Source organism: Lethenteron reissneri, unplaced genomic scaffold (genome assembly GCF_015708825.2).
Source record: "Lethenteron reissneri isolate LAM-NWPU_2019-01 unplaced genomic scaffold, ASM1570882v1 scaffold_1712, whole genome shotgun sequence".
Taxonomy (NCBI): domain Eukaryota; kingdom Metazoa; phylum Chordata; class Hyperoartia; order Petromyzontiformes; family Petromyzontidae; genus Lethenteron; species Lethenteron reissneri.
In genome coordinates, this window is record NW_026891457.1 from 8,451 (window position 1) to 25,295 (window position 16,845).

The 16,845-nt window shown below is 50.9% G+C and overlaps 1 protein-coding gene across 1 annotated transcript; it reads right to left on the bottom strand.

Moving 5' to 3' along the window:
- Positions 1-1,437: 1,437 nt before the first annotated feature.
- On the bottom strand, positions 1,438-16,466 carry LOC133339260 (ephrin type-A receptor 4-like). The gene is made up of 3 exons (XM_061547403.1): positions 16,402-16,466; positions 4,303-4,966; positions 1,438-2,666 (listed from the first exon to the last, which is right to left on the bottom strand). The coding sequence occupies exons 2-3, from the start codon at positions 4,919-4,921 to the stop codon at positions 2,509-2,511; spliced, it is 777 nt and encodes a 258-aa protein (XP_061403387.1). The 5' UTR covers positions 4,922-4,966; positions 16,402-16,466; the 3' UTR covers positions 1,438-2,508.
- Positions 16,467-16,845: the final 379 nt, after the last annotated feature.

Consider the following 16,845-nt stretch of genomic DNA (forward strand, 5'->3'; position numbering starts at 1 on the left):
TGTTGTGTCTATGGTGGAGTGTTGAGTCTATGGGCAGTGTTGAGTCTATGGGTAGTGTTGAGTCTATGGGCTGTGTTGAGTCTATGGGCAGTGTTGAGTCTATGGTGCAGTGTTGCGTCTATGGTGCAGTGTTGCGTCTATGGTGCAGTGTTGAGTCTATGGTGCAGTGTTGAGTCTGGTGCAGTGTTGAGTCTATGGGCAGTGTTGAGTATATGGGTAGTGTTGAGTCTATGGGCTGTGTTGAGTCTATGGTGCATTGTTGAGTCTATGGTGCAGTGTTGAGTCTATGGGCAGTGTTGAGTCTATGGGCAGTGTTGAGTCTATGGGCAGTGTTGAGTCTATGGGCAGTGTTGAGTCTCTGGGTAGTGTTGAGTCTATGGTGCAGTGTTGAGTCTATGGGCAGTGTTGAGTCTATGGGCAGTGTTGAGTCTATGGGCAGTGTTGAGTCTATGGGCAGTGTTGAGTCTATGGGCAGTGTTGAGTCTACGGTTAACAGTGTTGAGTCTATGGTGCAATCACCCCCAGGCCAAGTGCCAGTATCATGACCAACTCGGGCATTGAAGTCGTCTAACAAGATGACTCTATCCCAAGGGGCCACTTTAGCTAACACCTGTGACAGGTCATAGAAGGCATCTGACTCATCGGCCTTGCCTGCATCCCTCCACGGATGTTCGTCTTCAGTGGGGGCATAAGTAACCACGACCACCACTCCTCGCCTCTGGTTGATGGGAAGGTGAGCCCAAAGTAGCCTGGGGCTTACAGCTTCCCACACCTCACCACCACGCTCCCGCAACCCCTTGTTTTGTTCAGAAGAGCCACTCCCTGTTGTTTGGCAGTCTCATGCCCCGAGTAGAGGACTGTCCACCCCTCATGGTGGCAGGAGCCTGAGCCGGTCCACCGGACCTCCTGAATACCACAGAGATCCAGGTGGTACCGGTCCAGCTCCCGATAGAGGGGTGGCATACTCTCCTCCGCAGTGAGCGTTTGAACATTCCACGTGGCCACCCGCAGTGGTTTTTTGTTGTTTCTGGAGGAGCCCCGAGGGTAAGGATTCAGTCTCCTGGCTCCGCCAAATGGGGTTTGGCCAGTAGACGTCATAGATGCCTGTCCCCCCGGCTCCTCCGGGACAAGCTGAATTAGATATTTTGCAGGTCGCTTTGTGGTCATGAATTGAAGGTGGAGAGATTACCAGCTCCTCACACCTGTCCAGAGCCCCCATTTGGCCGCTGCAGTGGTTACAAACGCCATGAGGGGAATGGCGAAATTAAGTTGGCCCTCCCCCATGGCACTGCCCATCACAGCGTTGCTGTCCGGTACGAACGAGGAGGTAGGGGGTTGTTTTGCCGGACAACAACCGCCATTCGTCACGTAGAATGGAAATAATATTATTTCCATTCTACGTGACTTTACCGAAAAAAACAAGAAAAATTGTTCATTGTTTGCAAGAAATATTTATTACGTTGCTATTTTAACACTGGGTTCCATTCACTACTGTTTGCATGTTCGGTCGACCTTTTGAATACTTCTTCGGACGCATTCCAGAATATTTGAAACTGTAAAGTTTTCAGCAACCACCAAATAATTTCCTCTGAACCGTAACCTGAAAATCAAGTTGAGTGCTGGGGTTTTGCTCCCTAAATTTTACGTCAAACTCTATATTGGCAATTTAGTTCTATCCTCCACACATGTTGCACTGCTTTTAATCAACACACGCCCAGTGTCAATAGGCGCATTCAGCAAAGGTAACTTTAAACCCAACATCAAAATTATTACCGTCAACAAATAATAACCATCGAACGAAGAAGGGTGCCAGTTCAATCCCTGGTTGGGGGACGACTCAACTCACATCGTCATCACCATCATCAACACCTCCGGCCGTCGTAAAGTGAGCACCACAACTAGCCCCGCCATAGGAACGAGGCACGCCCGGCCGCCTTTGTGTCCCCGACAAAACACTGTGTGTGTACACACTGTGTGTGTAGACTGTTTGTAGACACTGTGTGTACACTGTGTGTGTGTAGACTGTGTGTGTACACACACTGTGTGTGTGTAGACTGTAGACACCGTGTGTGTGTGTGTACACACTGTGTGTGTACACACTGTGTGTGTGTGTACACTGTGACGGAGAATCAAACTCAGGTGGTCGGTTTCATCGCGCACTGTTCTCAGCACGGCGACACCCGGTCCATCCCACGCGTTATTAAAAGAAGCAACCAAATAACAGGACTTAACGTCGAGATGAAATTTTTATTTCTATTTAAAGCATTGGTTCTTAACCTGGGTTCGATCGAACCTCAGAGGTTCGGTGAGTCAGTCTCAGGGGTTCGGCGGAGGTTATTTTTTCCAATTAAGAAGGGTTCAGTGAATGCGCATATGAAACTGGTGGGGTTCGGTACCTCCAAAAAGGTTAAGAACCACTGCTTTAAGATGTTTTTTGTTCATGTTTTTGTTTTTTTGTTTGTTGCGGTTGCACCCGATTCAAGAGCCGAATGGCTCACAGGGCTCTACCTAATAAATGAACTTTGGGTAGCAGCTGTTGGCTTGTCGGAGCAGCAACCCCAACTTGGGGTGCTTCCTCCACTTCCTCCTCCCTTGGTGGCTGTGCCAGACGAGAGCGGCCGACTTATTTGCGAACTCGTCGTGAAGATTCCTGCTGCACAAAACACCTACAAATACAAACAGCGTCTTACAACAATGCAACTTAAGATGTGGATAGCGACCGGACGCATTTGCAGCTCAGGATGTGGTACGGGAGAGTTTGATGTGTGCATGACCGTGTCTCGCATTCATATATATAGATGACTATGGAACATCAATCTCAGTGCAGTGCTAATACAACGCGCACTCAAGCATGACTTTGGTTGTTTGGAGTGTAGAGATGACTATCAGTAGCGATTAATAATTTCAGAACGGTGTAAATTCCAGCGCAGAGCGCTCATGCCCGTGACAATGCGTGATTATAGTCACTAACTCGTCTATTCGGTCATGAATCCTCCCATAACGGAGTCTTCTGTGCTCGAGTTACGGGACCTGTGGTGTCGTCTCTGCCTTCCTCTCTACTCGGTCGGATTTCCTCCCAGCTAGAGGTCGCAAACGGGTACCCGTACCCAGCCGGGTACGGGTACCAGTTTGCGACCCTGGTGCGGCCGGGTACGCGTACGGGTAAGGAATCAAAACCCGTTTGCGACCTCTGCTCCCAGCTCACGGGGAGGGGGGGGTGGGCAACGTAGCAGCGCTCTCATCTCTGTTGGTGGCCCTGAGCTCACCATGGAAAATTCCAGTCCCACAGCGGGGGCCATGCGCTCTCCACGGAAACCCGCGCAGTTTTTTTTACTTTCCGCGATGCGAGGTTCGTGGTGCCCCACTCCGGAGAGATGAAATCGGCACAGACCCCCCCTCCCCCCACAACAAACGCACCCAGCGGAGTGAAGAGCACGGATGGCACCTAGACAGCTCGAGTCCCCACTGCCCCCAGTGAATGTTCAGACGCCCTCGTACGTTGGCTACATTCGTCTGTTCGCGTTGTCTGTGGCGGCTGGCAACGCACGGACGAGTTAAACGGAGCAACGGGCGTGGCCTCACCCTCCGTTCGTTCCAGATCTGACCACGTGTTGTCCGTCTCCACCCCTTTTAATACCTGGGTCATGTGGTACCTTTCCACCAATCCTGGTTAACCTCTATGGAATCTTCTAGACTCCATCGTACGCTCCCAGGACCACGCCCCTGACTCGTCCCCCCATTGGCTGTGGCTAAAGCCAGCAGAACCAATCCTATACTTACAGATGTCACCTTCCCATTATGTCAGGGCCACGCCCCTAGACTTCCCCCCATTAGCTATGGGCCAGGACCGGCAGGGCCAATCATCGTACGAGGTGTAATCCAACAGCAACCCGGATATGTCCTCACATCACACAACAAAGACGGCGATCGCATCGCGCGCTTTCAGGTGACTTCCATGGCCGTCTCGATCGCTCTTCCTGCCGATGTCAGGAATCCACCGGAGCCACGCACTTTTCAACGTGCGTTGAACGCTCATGTCATTCGAACCAATAAGCACGGTTGTCATCGTGCGGCGCGAAAGAAGTTCAACACACACAAACGTTCACTGTGCAGCGCAGCTACTACTATCCCACCTCGTTTTGCGAAACTGACGTTCGGGTAACGACACGCACACACGTGCACAATTACGTGCGTACACCCGGCAGCGAGACGAATCCACAGACTTACCACCGGACCGCATGCCGGACCGTGCGTCGCGTGCCCAACCAACCACCCCCAGCCCCCACACGCGCCCTCTCTCACCTTGGCACCCATCCACCGCCTGCTCGTAGCCGGGGCCGCAGACGCACCTCCCGACGGGCATGAGCCACTTGCCATTGGCGCTGCAGAACATGCGCGGCGCCTCCTCCTCGACCGAGTTCTCGACGCATGCCCCGCGCACCTCGACATGCGAGGAAGATTCGGCGCCCGTCACCGTGTCGGGGAAGACGGCCAGGCCACGCACGGTGCGTGGGCAGCGCTTGTAGTACACGCGCACGGACACGAGCGCGATGCATGCACCCACATCCTGGAAGGCCAGGTGGAAGCCCTTCTTGGCGAGGGGGCCCACGTCACGCACCTCCGTGTTCAGCTTCATGATGCGGCCGACCAGATCGATCTCGGTGAAGGTCTCGTCGGCCACGATGGTGTCCACCTTCACGTACTGGCTCTCGTGGATGCCGGACACGCGCTCGCTGTCCGACTCGTGGTAGTAGACGTTGAAGGTCTCCTTGCACGTGCCCGAGATGCCCGGGATGCTGTTGCAGTCGCGCAGCGTGAACTTGAGCTCGAGGAAGACGCGCTGGGCACCGCCGCGCATCATCCAGTTAGTCCGCAGCCAGTTGTTCTGGTTGGGCTTCATCACGTGGCAGACTTGGTACATCTGAATGGGCGTGTGGAACTCATCGTACCCGCTTATTTCTTCCCACTGTGTTTGTAGGGGAGGGTAGACAGAGAAGGTTGGTGGGTGGAGCGGGAGGGGGGGGAGTGGCGATATTTTTGTTAGTGAAATTGGAAGATCGGGAGTTTAAAGTCTCATGATCAGAATCAGAATCGTTCTTTAGCGCTGGGAGAAACTGATGAGCTACGAAGTGTCAAGTCGGAGTGGGTCAGATTATCGGGTCCATTCAGCTCCTTGTCTACCCAGGATTCACATTGCGAGCACCACTTTGTAAGTAATCAACGGCGGTTGCTCTAAGGCATCTCGGCCCCCGCCATAGGAATGTGCAATTTCCACCAATGGCTAAGAAAGGTAAATGAGATGAGCACCTCCAAATGCTCAATTGAGCATCATGGCACTCTGACTTGTAATTCAGTCTTTGGCCTCTATGTACAGTACTTTATATAAGATTCACAATTGGATACAACAGCATTATGCAATTTAGTCGCCAATATATAGATTAATAATAATAGTTCAATTTCTAACGTGCGCAAATTTGCAGACGTAGTGGCCGCAACTCAGAGGCGCGGAGCCAAGCTCAGAATCGCTCAAAAGCATGATTGTAGAGGTGAGTTTTTAAGTGTCTCTTAAAGGAGGCGATTGAGGTGATGCTGTGCAGAGGATCTTGGTATCAAGAGGAGGTCGTGAGTCGCGCTGCGCAGGCATCTGCCGTGTGCTGAGCTGCAAGTTGTCAATAATGAAGAGAGGTACGGTGGGCAGGCTGATATGAAGGCATGGTGGCAGAGGTAGGCGGTATTTTGTGTGACCCTACTGGTGATGGGTAGCCAGTTGAGAGCACGGAGACAAGCTAGTGAGTCGAGACGGGGATGAGTGTGGGCAATGACGACGCATGCCAGGTTATTTTGTAGTCTTTGAAGTTTCTTTAGGCTGCCAGCGGAGGTCCGGACTAGGACGGAGTTACAATAGTCAAGGCGAGACCCAACTATGCAACATGCCAATGTGTTGGCAATTTCAGTAGAGATGAGAGGACGTATGTGTCTAAGAGCCTTCAGGTGAAAGTTACATGAGCTGATGATATGGTTGGTTTGACCGTCGAAGGATAAAGTTGAATCTAGGATGACACCGAGGTAGCTGAAGTGGTCGGTGAACTTGATGCTGTGACCGAAGATGTGTATGTGTGTGGGGAGTGCTGCTGAATTAAGACGTTGCTTGGTACCTAACATGATGGCCACTGACTTTTTCGGATTAAGGGCTAGGTTGTGTGCAGTGAACCATTGTTGCACGGTGGTGGTACATTCCGAGAGCCTCTCGAATCCAGATGCATTTCTAGAATCGATGGCGGTGAATATAATCGTGTCATCCGCGTATGAGTGATGCTTAACACCGAAGCTTGCAATGAGCCGGCCGATCGGGGAAGTGTAGGCTGTGAAGAGCAGGGAACCTAGTACAGAGCCTTGGGGAACCCCGCTTAATGCTGTTGTTTCAGGCAATGTGAACATGCCCACCCTGACTGAAGATTGCCGGTCAGAAAGGTACGAAACTATCCACTTGAGTGCTGAGCCGCATATACCAAAGTCGGATTTCAGGAGGGATGTAAGGAGCAAATGGTTGATGGTGTCGAAGGCTGACGAAATGTCCAGACTTATAAGTGCAACAGTTGAGCCGGAATCAATGATCGTTAAAATGTCATCGAGCACTCTAGTGAGTGCTGTTTCTGTGGAATAGTTTTGACGGTAAGCTGACTGGAAGCAGCAGTAGTTTGCGGAGGAGGTGATGTGTGGTTTTAGCTGGGCGAGGGCTAGTCGTTCAAGGAGTTTCATGGTCATCATTGCACGGATTGAATGTTGTCCTTCGTCACACCTCCGATTAGCATGGTTAGCTTCGGAGGGTACAAAATAAGCTCAACGTGAGTATGTGTAGTGAGCATAAGTAGTGCAGGAGACGTCGATGGAGGCAACACTTATTGATTAAAAAGAGCTACGATACAGCAGCACGTAGCGAACCCTAACACTAGAGCAGTGGTTCTTAACCTGGGTTCGATCGAACTCCAGGGGTTCGGTGAGTCAGTCTCAGGGGTTCGGCGGAGATTAAGACACACACCCGACTCATATGATTGTGCACCAGTAAAAAATATACCTATGTTTTTAATTTGAAAAAATCATATTTTATTTTTACAATTAAGAAGGGTTCGGTGAATGCGCAAATGAACTGGTGGGGTTCGGTACCTCCAAAAAGGTTAAGAACCACTGTACTAGAGGATGTGTTCCTCAGCGAACGTTCCTCGTGAGCTCCTACTACACCCCTCTATCTCAGACCATCCTAGTGGAGGCTAACTGACCTGGCCCAGTTTCGGCTCAGGTCCGACCCTCAGCCACACGAGTCTGGCCCTCACAAGGACACAGACCTCGCTGCTCTGAGGTCGCCCCTGGCTTGCCCTGCTCGGCTCTTACAAGTGTAGAGCCGTTGTAGAGCCGTTGTAGCCGTTGTAGACGGCCGGATTTAGACTTGCCGCGGATGGCAAACAAACACAATGGGCGTGGCTACATCGGGACGCGAAGACGGTGTTTACTGCGACGTCCGCGTTGTTATCCTGGGGGGCTATTGCGGAGCTGGGATCCCCCACAGCCCCACCCCTCAAGGGGGGATGGCTATTTAAGGTGGCGAGCCGGACGGCTCGGGGTCTAGTGTTAAGCTGTAACCAGTGAAGAAAGAAGACTCGCTAGACAGGCCCTGGAACTCCCTGGGATCGCTGCCCTTTTCAGGGCCGACCAGGCAAGCCAGCGGCGTGGCCCTAAGAGCCCAGGACCGACGCTCTTCTAAGAGCCGGACTGGGTATTCCGGGTGCCGTAACCTAGCTGTAAGCTAGCTGTGAGTCAGGCTGTTGTGTTCCGTAATGTAGACGGGTGAAGGGGCCGATACCCCTTCAAGTACTGTAAGTTGCCTGTTACTCGCTGGTGTTAATAAACAAGCGTGTGCCTCCAACTACGTTGTCAAGTCTCCGGGAACCTTACTACATCTGGTGTCGGAAGTGGTTCTACAAGGATGGAGACACGACGGACAACTCCTACCAGAGAGACGGGGGCGGAGGAAACCTCGGCTGACTTTGAGCCAGAAATGGCTGAGGGCGGACTCGAGCAGCAGGGGCCAAGTCCACCCACACCGCAACGTCAAGACGAGTGGGAACCGTCGTCTGAAGGACTGTGGCTGGCCCACTCTCGACTGGCAGAATTGCTCTATGCTGCAGCCACCACACTGGAACAGATTACCCGACTGGGGACGGGAGGAGCTGCACGGGGCGATGGCGGCCAACATACAATGCCGTTTCCCGCCATTTCCAGAGACGCTGAGTTTGGAGTTCCCGCCATAAGTACAGTGCAGGCTGACGGCGAGGCGGGGCTACGTCACGTGGCCGATACTCACCAACCACAAGCCACGTCGGCAGCGGCGGACAACAAAACGTCACCACAGCAACCGCCGTTGCCACGCGCCCAGCCCGCCAAAGCTGCACGGAGTGACGGAGAGCGTTTTTCGCCTACGGACGCTGCGCTGCAACAGCGACTGCCACCTCTCAAGAAATTCGTGGGAGGAGAAGGCGACTGGGGTGGCTTCCGGAGGCGCTTCCTCGCCCATCAAGAGATGGCGAAATGGACCGATGACGAGGCGTTGCGTGCGCTGCCGGCGATGCTTGACAGCGATGCCCTCGCCACTCTCACCTCGGCACCAAGGGCGAAGCGCGCCACGCTGCAAATGGCGCTGCAACTCCTCGCCGCGGTCTATGGACCACCCTCGGACTGTCGCCAGCTGTTTTACGATCGCCAGCGGGGCGCCAAGGAGTCGCCCCTGGCGTACCGCACGGCTCTCCTGGCCCTGGCGAAAACGGCTTTTCCACGGATGGACGAGGATGGGGTGGACGCCATGGTCACGGAAAAGCTACTGCTGCTGGCCGATGATTTGGACATCGTCGTCTTGGCTGAGGACGACGCAAAAATGTGTTCGTTGACGGCCGCCCGGCACATCCATGCCAACCTGCTGGCCCAACGTCGGAAGGCCAGCAAAGCGAAGGCCAGCCATACCGTGGCTGCATCCGCCCTCCCAGCGGAAGACATCTGCGCTGTGGATCGCCTGACGGAGTGGAGGTCCGGAGTACGGTCAGCTCGGGACGGACCGAGCCGCCGGGATCAGCCCAAGCCATCAGCAACACTCACGCGCTGCTACAACTGTGGCCTCCAGGGCCATGTGGCGTCAGGATGCCGGGCTCCTCGGCAGCGTGGTGCGACGCCTCGCCAGGACGTCGCGCCTCGACCCAAGTCTCCCCAGCAAAATCCGGCGAGTCGTGGCACCCCACATGGTTGGCCCACACACACACCTGCCACTCACTCACACACCGCAACGAACGGGGTCAGAAATTATCCATTGTCACGCCAAAACGTACCTCCGTCGGGTGTGCGGTCCAACCGACCCAGTGGTCCGAGTTGGCTCATCGTGTTGTTGCCGCGTCGTCGGGGTCGTCGGTTGTTGTGGGACATATTGATGGGGTCGAGGTACGGGTCTTGATTGATACGGGAGCATCGGCGACTATTGTGTCTGATTTGATTTACAACATTCTCCCCATTCAAAGTCGTCCCTTGCTCCCTGTTGATGTCCCATGTTACGCTGCTAACGGGGGTTCGTTGGGCATTATCGGACAGATCCGCGCGCAAATTTGTATTGGGGACATTAAATTATCCGGCCCGATATTGGTCTCCTCCTCGCTGGCGGTTCCGTGCCTGTTGGGGACGGATTTCTTGGCCAAAATGCCCATTCGTATACTAATCGACCAAGGATGCATTGAACTTCCGTCGGGGCGACGTATGGCCTTTTTGTCATCCCCCGCTACCACTGTCCGTACGGCGTTTGCGACGGTACCGGCGCTGGTCGCGAGGACGGTACGTGTACCGCCGGGAGCTCAAATGCTCGTACCTCTTAGGCTGCGCCGACCGTTTGGGGAGGGCGTCGGGGATCGGGGGGTTCTGTTGGGACCATCGAGGGCCGAGGTCAACGGACCCGACTTGGTAGCGGCCCAGACCCTGGTCAAAGGGGACGAGGACCCCTTCATCGCGGTCCTCAATGTGGGGTCGCGAACGGCCGTGGTTCCTCAGGGGACCGTGCTCGCGCACGCGACGCCGGTGCCTCAGGTGAGCGCCGGTTCGCCCTCGCTACCACATTCGGATTGTGATGAGGGGTGGCTCGATGCGCTTTGCGCGGGATCGGTGGACCTGTCCGGTCCACAGCGTGAGAGGCTTCGAGTCCTCCTTCGCGAATTTTCAGACGTTTTTAGTCTAAATAAATACGATATTGGCTGTACTAAATTGCTGAAACACCATATTGACACGGGTGACAGCGCGCCAATCCGCCAAAATCCATTTTGGTTAAGTCCCGCCGAAAAGGAGCATGTTAAATCGGCTGTAGACGACATGCTAGCTGCGGATATCATATCCCCTTCCAGCAGCCCTTGGGGCGCGCCGATCGTTCTGGTTAAAAAACACGACGGATCATTGCGCTTTTGTGTGGATTTCCGTCGGCTTAACAAAATTTCTGTAGCCGACGCATACCCGCTTCCCCGGATGGACGAATCGCTTGATGCCCTGGCAGGGGCGCGATTCTTCTCCACATTGGATTTATTGTCCGGGTTCTGGCAGCTGCCTCTGGATGACGAATCCAAACCGAAAACTGCTTTCCGTACGCCACAGGGCCTTTTCCAATTTAATCGCTTGCCGATGGGATTACATTCCGCGCCGGCAACTTTTAAGCGATTAATGGAATTGGTTCTGGCTGGCTTGCAGTGGGAATCGTGTCTGATTTACCTAGACGATGTCATCGTCTTTAGTAGAACATTCGATTAACACCTCCAGAGGTTGCGTGCCGTTTTTCTCAAAATGCGGGCTGCTAATTTGAAGTTCAAGCCCCAGAAGTGTTTCTTGCTCCGCGAATCGGTGCGCTATCCGGGTCACATTGTGGGCCGTTCAGGCATTGCCACTGATCCCGCCAAAACGAAATGTGTTCGCTCCTGGTCGACTCCCACCTCGGTGGGTGAGATCAGGAGTTTTCATCGGATTCGCATCATACTACCGCCGGTTTGTCACTGATTTCGCTACCATTGCGAAACCCTTACATGCCTTGACATCTAAGGGGGTCAAATTTCATTGGGGTGAGGAGGAAGACGCCGCTTTTCACTCGCTCCGGGACGCCCTAGTCGGGGCTCCGCCATTGAGTTACCCGGATTTTACAAAACCCTTCTTGCTCGATACAGACGCAAGCAACACGGGCATCGGGGGCGTTCTCTCCCAGGTTATTGGGGGCGTGGAACATGTGGTTGCGTACGGCAGTCGGGTGTTGTCTCCGGCGGAGCAAAGATACTGCGTTACCCGTAGGGAACTATTGGCAATCGTGTACTTCATTCAACAATACCGCCCATATCTGTACGGTCGGCGGTTCACCGTCCGCATAGATCAGGGGTCCTCAAACTACGGCCCGCGGGCCACATGCGGCCCGCCGAGGACATTTATCCGGCCCGCCGGGTGTTTTTTCCGCCGCTGCCTGTCTGTTACTTTTTTTCTACATGAGAAGGACGGTCATTGGTGAAGAGGGAGAGGGGGCGGAGTTCCCCCCAATCAGACTGCATTGATGGGCAGTGCAGTCTGTATGTCTCTGTGTGGGCAAAGTTATTGCTGGTATATTGTTTTTGTAGCGCTGTATATATATTGGTATTTTACTAATAGCAATTTTGACTCCCTAGGAAACAATGATGTCAAGAAAGAGAAAAATTGACTCGGAGTGTAGGATATTCAAAGAACAGTGGACTTATGATTACTTTTTCATGCAGTACAAGGAAAGAGCTGTGTGTCTGATATGCCAGAATATAGTGTCTGTGTTCAAAGAATACAATTTACGTCGACACTATGAAACTCAACATAAAGATAAATATGATTGTTTGGTCGGAGAAGTGAGAAAGATAAAATATTAAAACTGAGAAATACATTAGCAACTCAGCAAAATACTTTTGTAAAGCAGAAAGCAGCTAAATATTTCATCACTGCAAGCAAGTTTTCAAGTTGCCAAGCTAATAGCGTGCACTGGCAGACCATTCGTGGAGGGAGAATTTGTTAAAGAATGCCTTCTTTCTGTTGCCAAAGAGATGTGTCCAGAGAAGGCCGATTTATTTAGTACAGTGAGTCTTTCAGGACCTACAATTACACGGAGGATTGAAGAAATGGGAGACAATTTGCATCAGCATTTGCAAAACTCCACAAAAAAACTTTCCTATTTTTCCTTGGCACTCGACGAAAGCAATGATGTTCGTGATTCTGCACAACTTCTAATTTTTATTCGTGGGACGAATGACTATTTCGAAGTCACAGAAGAGCTTGCTGCACTTGCAAAGCATCAAAGGAACAACTATAGGAGAGGATATCTTTCGATTTAAAGCTTTCGTGCCTGCAGGGATTCATCTTCTTGGTTCTTTCGGTAAAGTCACATAGAAGGGAAGTAATAAAATAATAAAAGTAAAGATAATAAAATAATTCTCACGACGTTTCGGTCACAACGCAAGCAGCCGTCCTCAGGTGAAAACCAGGTCTGTTGGGGAGACAGCGTCTGAATGAAACAGCACACGAGCTTGGAGCATATATAAGCTGGGTTGGAAACGGGGGAAAGAGCGCCTTGACAAAATAATTTGCATATCAAGAGGAATTTAGCATATGTATGGGAAATGCAGGAATGTTATTAGTACTACATATGCAGCACGGGCTTATGTAGTACTAATCACATTCCTGCATTTCCCATACATATGCTAAATTCCTCTTGATATGCTAATTATTTTGTCAAGGCGCTCTTTCCCCCGTTTCCAACCCAGCTTATATATGCTCCAAGCTCGTGTGCTGTTTCATTCAGACGCTGTCTCCCCGACAGACCTGGTTTTCACCTGAGGATGTCTGCTTGCGTTGTGGCCGAAACGTCGTGAGAATTATTTTATTATGTTTTATTTTATTATTTTATTACTTTCCTTCTACGTGACTTTACCGAAAGAACCAAGAAGAGAGGATATCTATGAAAAGGTTTGCCAAACTGTGAATGGTTTGGAGCTGAACTGGGCTAAACTAGCCAGTGTGACAACTGATGGCGCTCCTAGCATGGTGGGGTCCTAAGAAAGGAGTAATTTCTCGCATTAACCAAGAGATGGACAAACATAACCATTCTCATCCAATAGCCATACACTGCCTCATCCACCAACAAGCGCTGTGTAGTAAATCACTGAAGTGGGACTCTGTTATGAAATTTGTGGTATCTTGTGTTAACTTCATTAGAGCTCATGCACTAAACCACAGACAATTTCAGGAATTTCTGTTTGAGCTAAATTTGACTATGAAGATGTTCTGTATCACACAGAAGTCCGTTGGCTGAGTCGAGGGAGAGTTTGAAACGTTTCTATGACTTACTTCCACAGATTACAGCTTTTCTGCTTTAAAAAAACAAGAAGTACCAGAGCTCAATGATGCAGAATGGAAATGGCACCTTGCCTTTCTGACAGATGTAACAGAGCTACTCAACAGTTTCAATGTGCAACTTCAAGGAAAGGGGAAGCTCATCTGTGATATGCAATCACATGTCAAAGCATTTGAAGTAAAAGTAGGCCTCATCAAACAAGTGAAGGAGGAAAACTTCTGCCATCTCCCACAACTCAAATCTGTTAGCGGAAAAACCATTGGTTGCATTCCCAAACAAAACATGTGTGGATTCACTGGAAAAATTGCAAAAGGAGTTCCAATTTGGATTTAAAGAGCTTCATCTCCATGAACAGGACATACAGCTTTTCCGTAACCCATTTTCTATTGACATTGAAAATGTGGATACAATTTACCAAATGGAACTGGCTGAACTGCAGAATTGTGACTCTCTAAAAGACGCATTCAAGTCAAGCAGCCTTCATAATTTCTATGCATCTCTCCCCTCTGAGACATATCCTCATCTCAGGAACCATGCACTCAAAATGGTAACCATCTTTGGCAGCACTTATGTCTGTGAACAAATTTTTTCCAGAATGAAACATTTGAAATCTCCAACCAGATCTAGACTAACGGATGCACACTTGCATCACTTGTTACGACTAGCAGTGACAAATATGGAACCGGACATTGACCATCTCATTAGCCAAAAGCAGGCCCATAGTTCCCATTGAAATACTGGCAAGTTTGTTGCTTTAACTTTACTTGTTCTTCATTTTAAATATTGTATTTGTTCCCGTTTTGTTTCTTCACTTCAAAATAAGATATATGCAGTGTGCATAGGAATTTGTTCATAGTTTTTTTTTACTATAGTCCGGCCCTCCAACGGTCTGAGGGACAGTGAACTGGCCCCCTGTTTAAAAAGTTTGAGGACCCCTGGCATAGATCATGCGGCGCTGCAGTATGCTTTGCGGGTTCAACAGCCATCGGGACAATTGTCTCGATGGTTGGAAATCCTTCAGGATTTCGATTTTGCGACTACCTATCGTAAGGGCACTCGCCACACCAATGCGGACGCTCTGTCCCGGTTACCACCCACTTCTGAGTGCGCTTGCCTGCTGGGTTCGTGGCGTTGCAGACCTCCGAATGTCAGCTCTAATTCGGTTTTAGCAGCCGCCGCCGATGCGCCTTCCGTTGCCGGTCCTATCGAGCAAGAAGGGAGGGATTCCTTGCTGGGGTTGTCGGTTGCGGAGTGGGGGCGCCTCCAAATGGAGGACACCTCCCTCCTCGCTTTGCGCCGTCGCGTCGGGGGAATCGTGCGGGGGGGTGAAAATGTCGACGCGTGGTCAGAACTAGAATGAACGGAGGGAGAGGCCACGCTGAAGCGGGGTCCAGGCTGCCACGTGGCCGCGCGTGTCTCTCTCTCTCTATCCCTCTCACGCTGCCTGTCAGTAGCGTGGAGGAGTGTTGTAATGAAAGACAAATAAAGACCGGATTCCAGAAGTCGCTTCTACGACCTTTATTACAATAGCAATGATGTAAATTATTTCCAGATAAAAAGACTCACAGGATCCTCCCCGAATATGGTTTGGCACCACAGTCCTGCCCAACTGAGTGCCCGGAGAAAATCCACCACAGTTACGAGGTGGTGCCACTCAGCACCGTCATCTCCTGACCATCTCTGGCATCCCCATGCCAACAACACCTGGTGGTGGTACCTGGTGGTCACTCATCCAACTACCGACCAGGCTCAATGCTGCTTAGCTTTTTAGGCAACGATCACAATTATTCCGACACTTATTAATTATCTACACTATGGGAACCTCATTTGCCAATAAAAATATGATAATTGGTTTTTTACCCTTCTATCTGGCAACAAAACCTGCAGTCATAATACAAACAAAAGACATAACTCTGATAATGTGCACTGTCCTTGAAGTTGATTGGTCCACACCTTTTGGCGTCATCTGGTCCAACCCATGTGAGACTAGGCTCTAAGGAAAGCTGTCTCGGGTGTGGACCAATCAACTTCAAGGACAGTGCACATTATCAGAGTTATGTCTTTTGTTTGTATTATGACTGCAGGTATTGTGGTCTATGCAAACATGACTCCTTGTAAAAAGGTGTCAGTTTTGTTGCCAGATAGAAGGGTAAATAACCAATTATCAACTTATTAATTAGTCGCAACAAATTAAACATTATTTGAATGTTTGGCTGAAAATCAGAGGATCTCCTGGTGATCACTGGCATGCTGTATGAGGGGATGGACCTTTGACTCTGTCGTGAATATGTTTTAACACGATTCCAAGGACTCTTTTAGGACAAAGTTGACCTCATGGAGGGCCAGTAAACGTTCCAAAACCGGTGTACATGGCCGGGAATAAATCCCAAGTTGTGATAAGCACTACTACTCATTCGGACGCTGTCTTTCCGACAGACCTGTTCTTCACCTGAGGACGGCTGCTTGCGTTGTGGCCGAAACGTCGTGAGAATTTAATATTTTTTTTTATTATTTTATTATTTCCCTTCTACGAGACTTTACCGAAAGAACCAATAAGATGAATCCCTGCAGTCACGAAAGCTTTAAATCGAAATCTTAAAGTGACTATGTGACTATGTGCAAACTGAAAATCCAGGGGAAAAAACAGCAAAAATTCCAGAAAAAAATGCACCGTACACACCAACACTGTGTAGAAAAATCCCAGTGGGATGCAAGTCAAACAACAACAACCAAAAGACAAATTTAGATTAAGGCCATCAGTCTAACTCCGTACTACAAGAAACAAACATGGCCAAATCAAAAAACTTTTCGAAATCATCAAAATAAAGCCATTAAAGCAATGAAACAGTGATCATAGGAACTGTGACCGAATTTTCACAATAAACGACATAAACAACACCAAACCCTGCAGCCATAACTGGCTGCATGAGCCTGCACTCATACAGTACCAATATCCGTAGGTGGTCATTTTGTTTTCTTACCCCTTCAGGTGGTGAGGCAATCCAGCCAGGCTCCCCCAGTGCGCTCTTTGAGTCGAGGATATTGACTGCAGGAGACAAGGCGCAACATTCAGCCCCGAACAGCTGGTCGTCACAACGTGGGGATGTGCAGAGCCGCGAGGCCGGGAGACACATCAAGTCAAACACAATGAGAGTCACATGTTTTTACTGGTAGGAACCTCTTGGTTACACCAGCCCACAGGAGATTATTGTGTCCGCCGTGCAAAGAGGGGCTGGGTAGGGGCTGGGTGGGGAAGGGCTGGGTGGGTAGGGGCTGGGTGGGGAGGGGCTGGGTAGGGAGGGTGGGGCTGGGTGGGTGGGGAGGTGCTGGGTGGGTAGGGGCTGGGTGGGGAGGGGTTGGGTGGGAAGGTGGGGCTGGGTCGGGAGGGCCTGGGTGGGTAGGGGTTGGGAGGGTAGGGGCTGGGT

What these genes read in the sequence shown, in the direction of transcription:
- LOC133339260 (XM_061547403.1), bottom strand. Translation starts at nt 4,921, where the DNA reads ATGTACCAAGTCTGCCACGTGATGAAGCCCAACCAGAACAACTGGCTG. An exon ending in GGCGGTGGATGGGTGCCAAG is followed by an intron (nt 2,667 to 4,302) that starts GTGAGAGAGGGC and finishes TTGTATTTGTAG; the next exon opens with GTGTTTTGTGCAGCAGGAAT.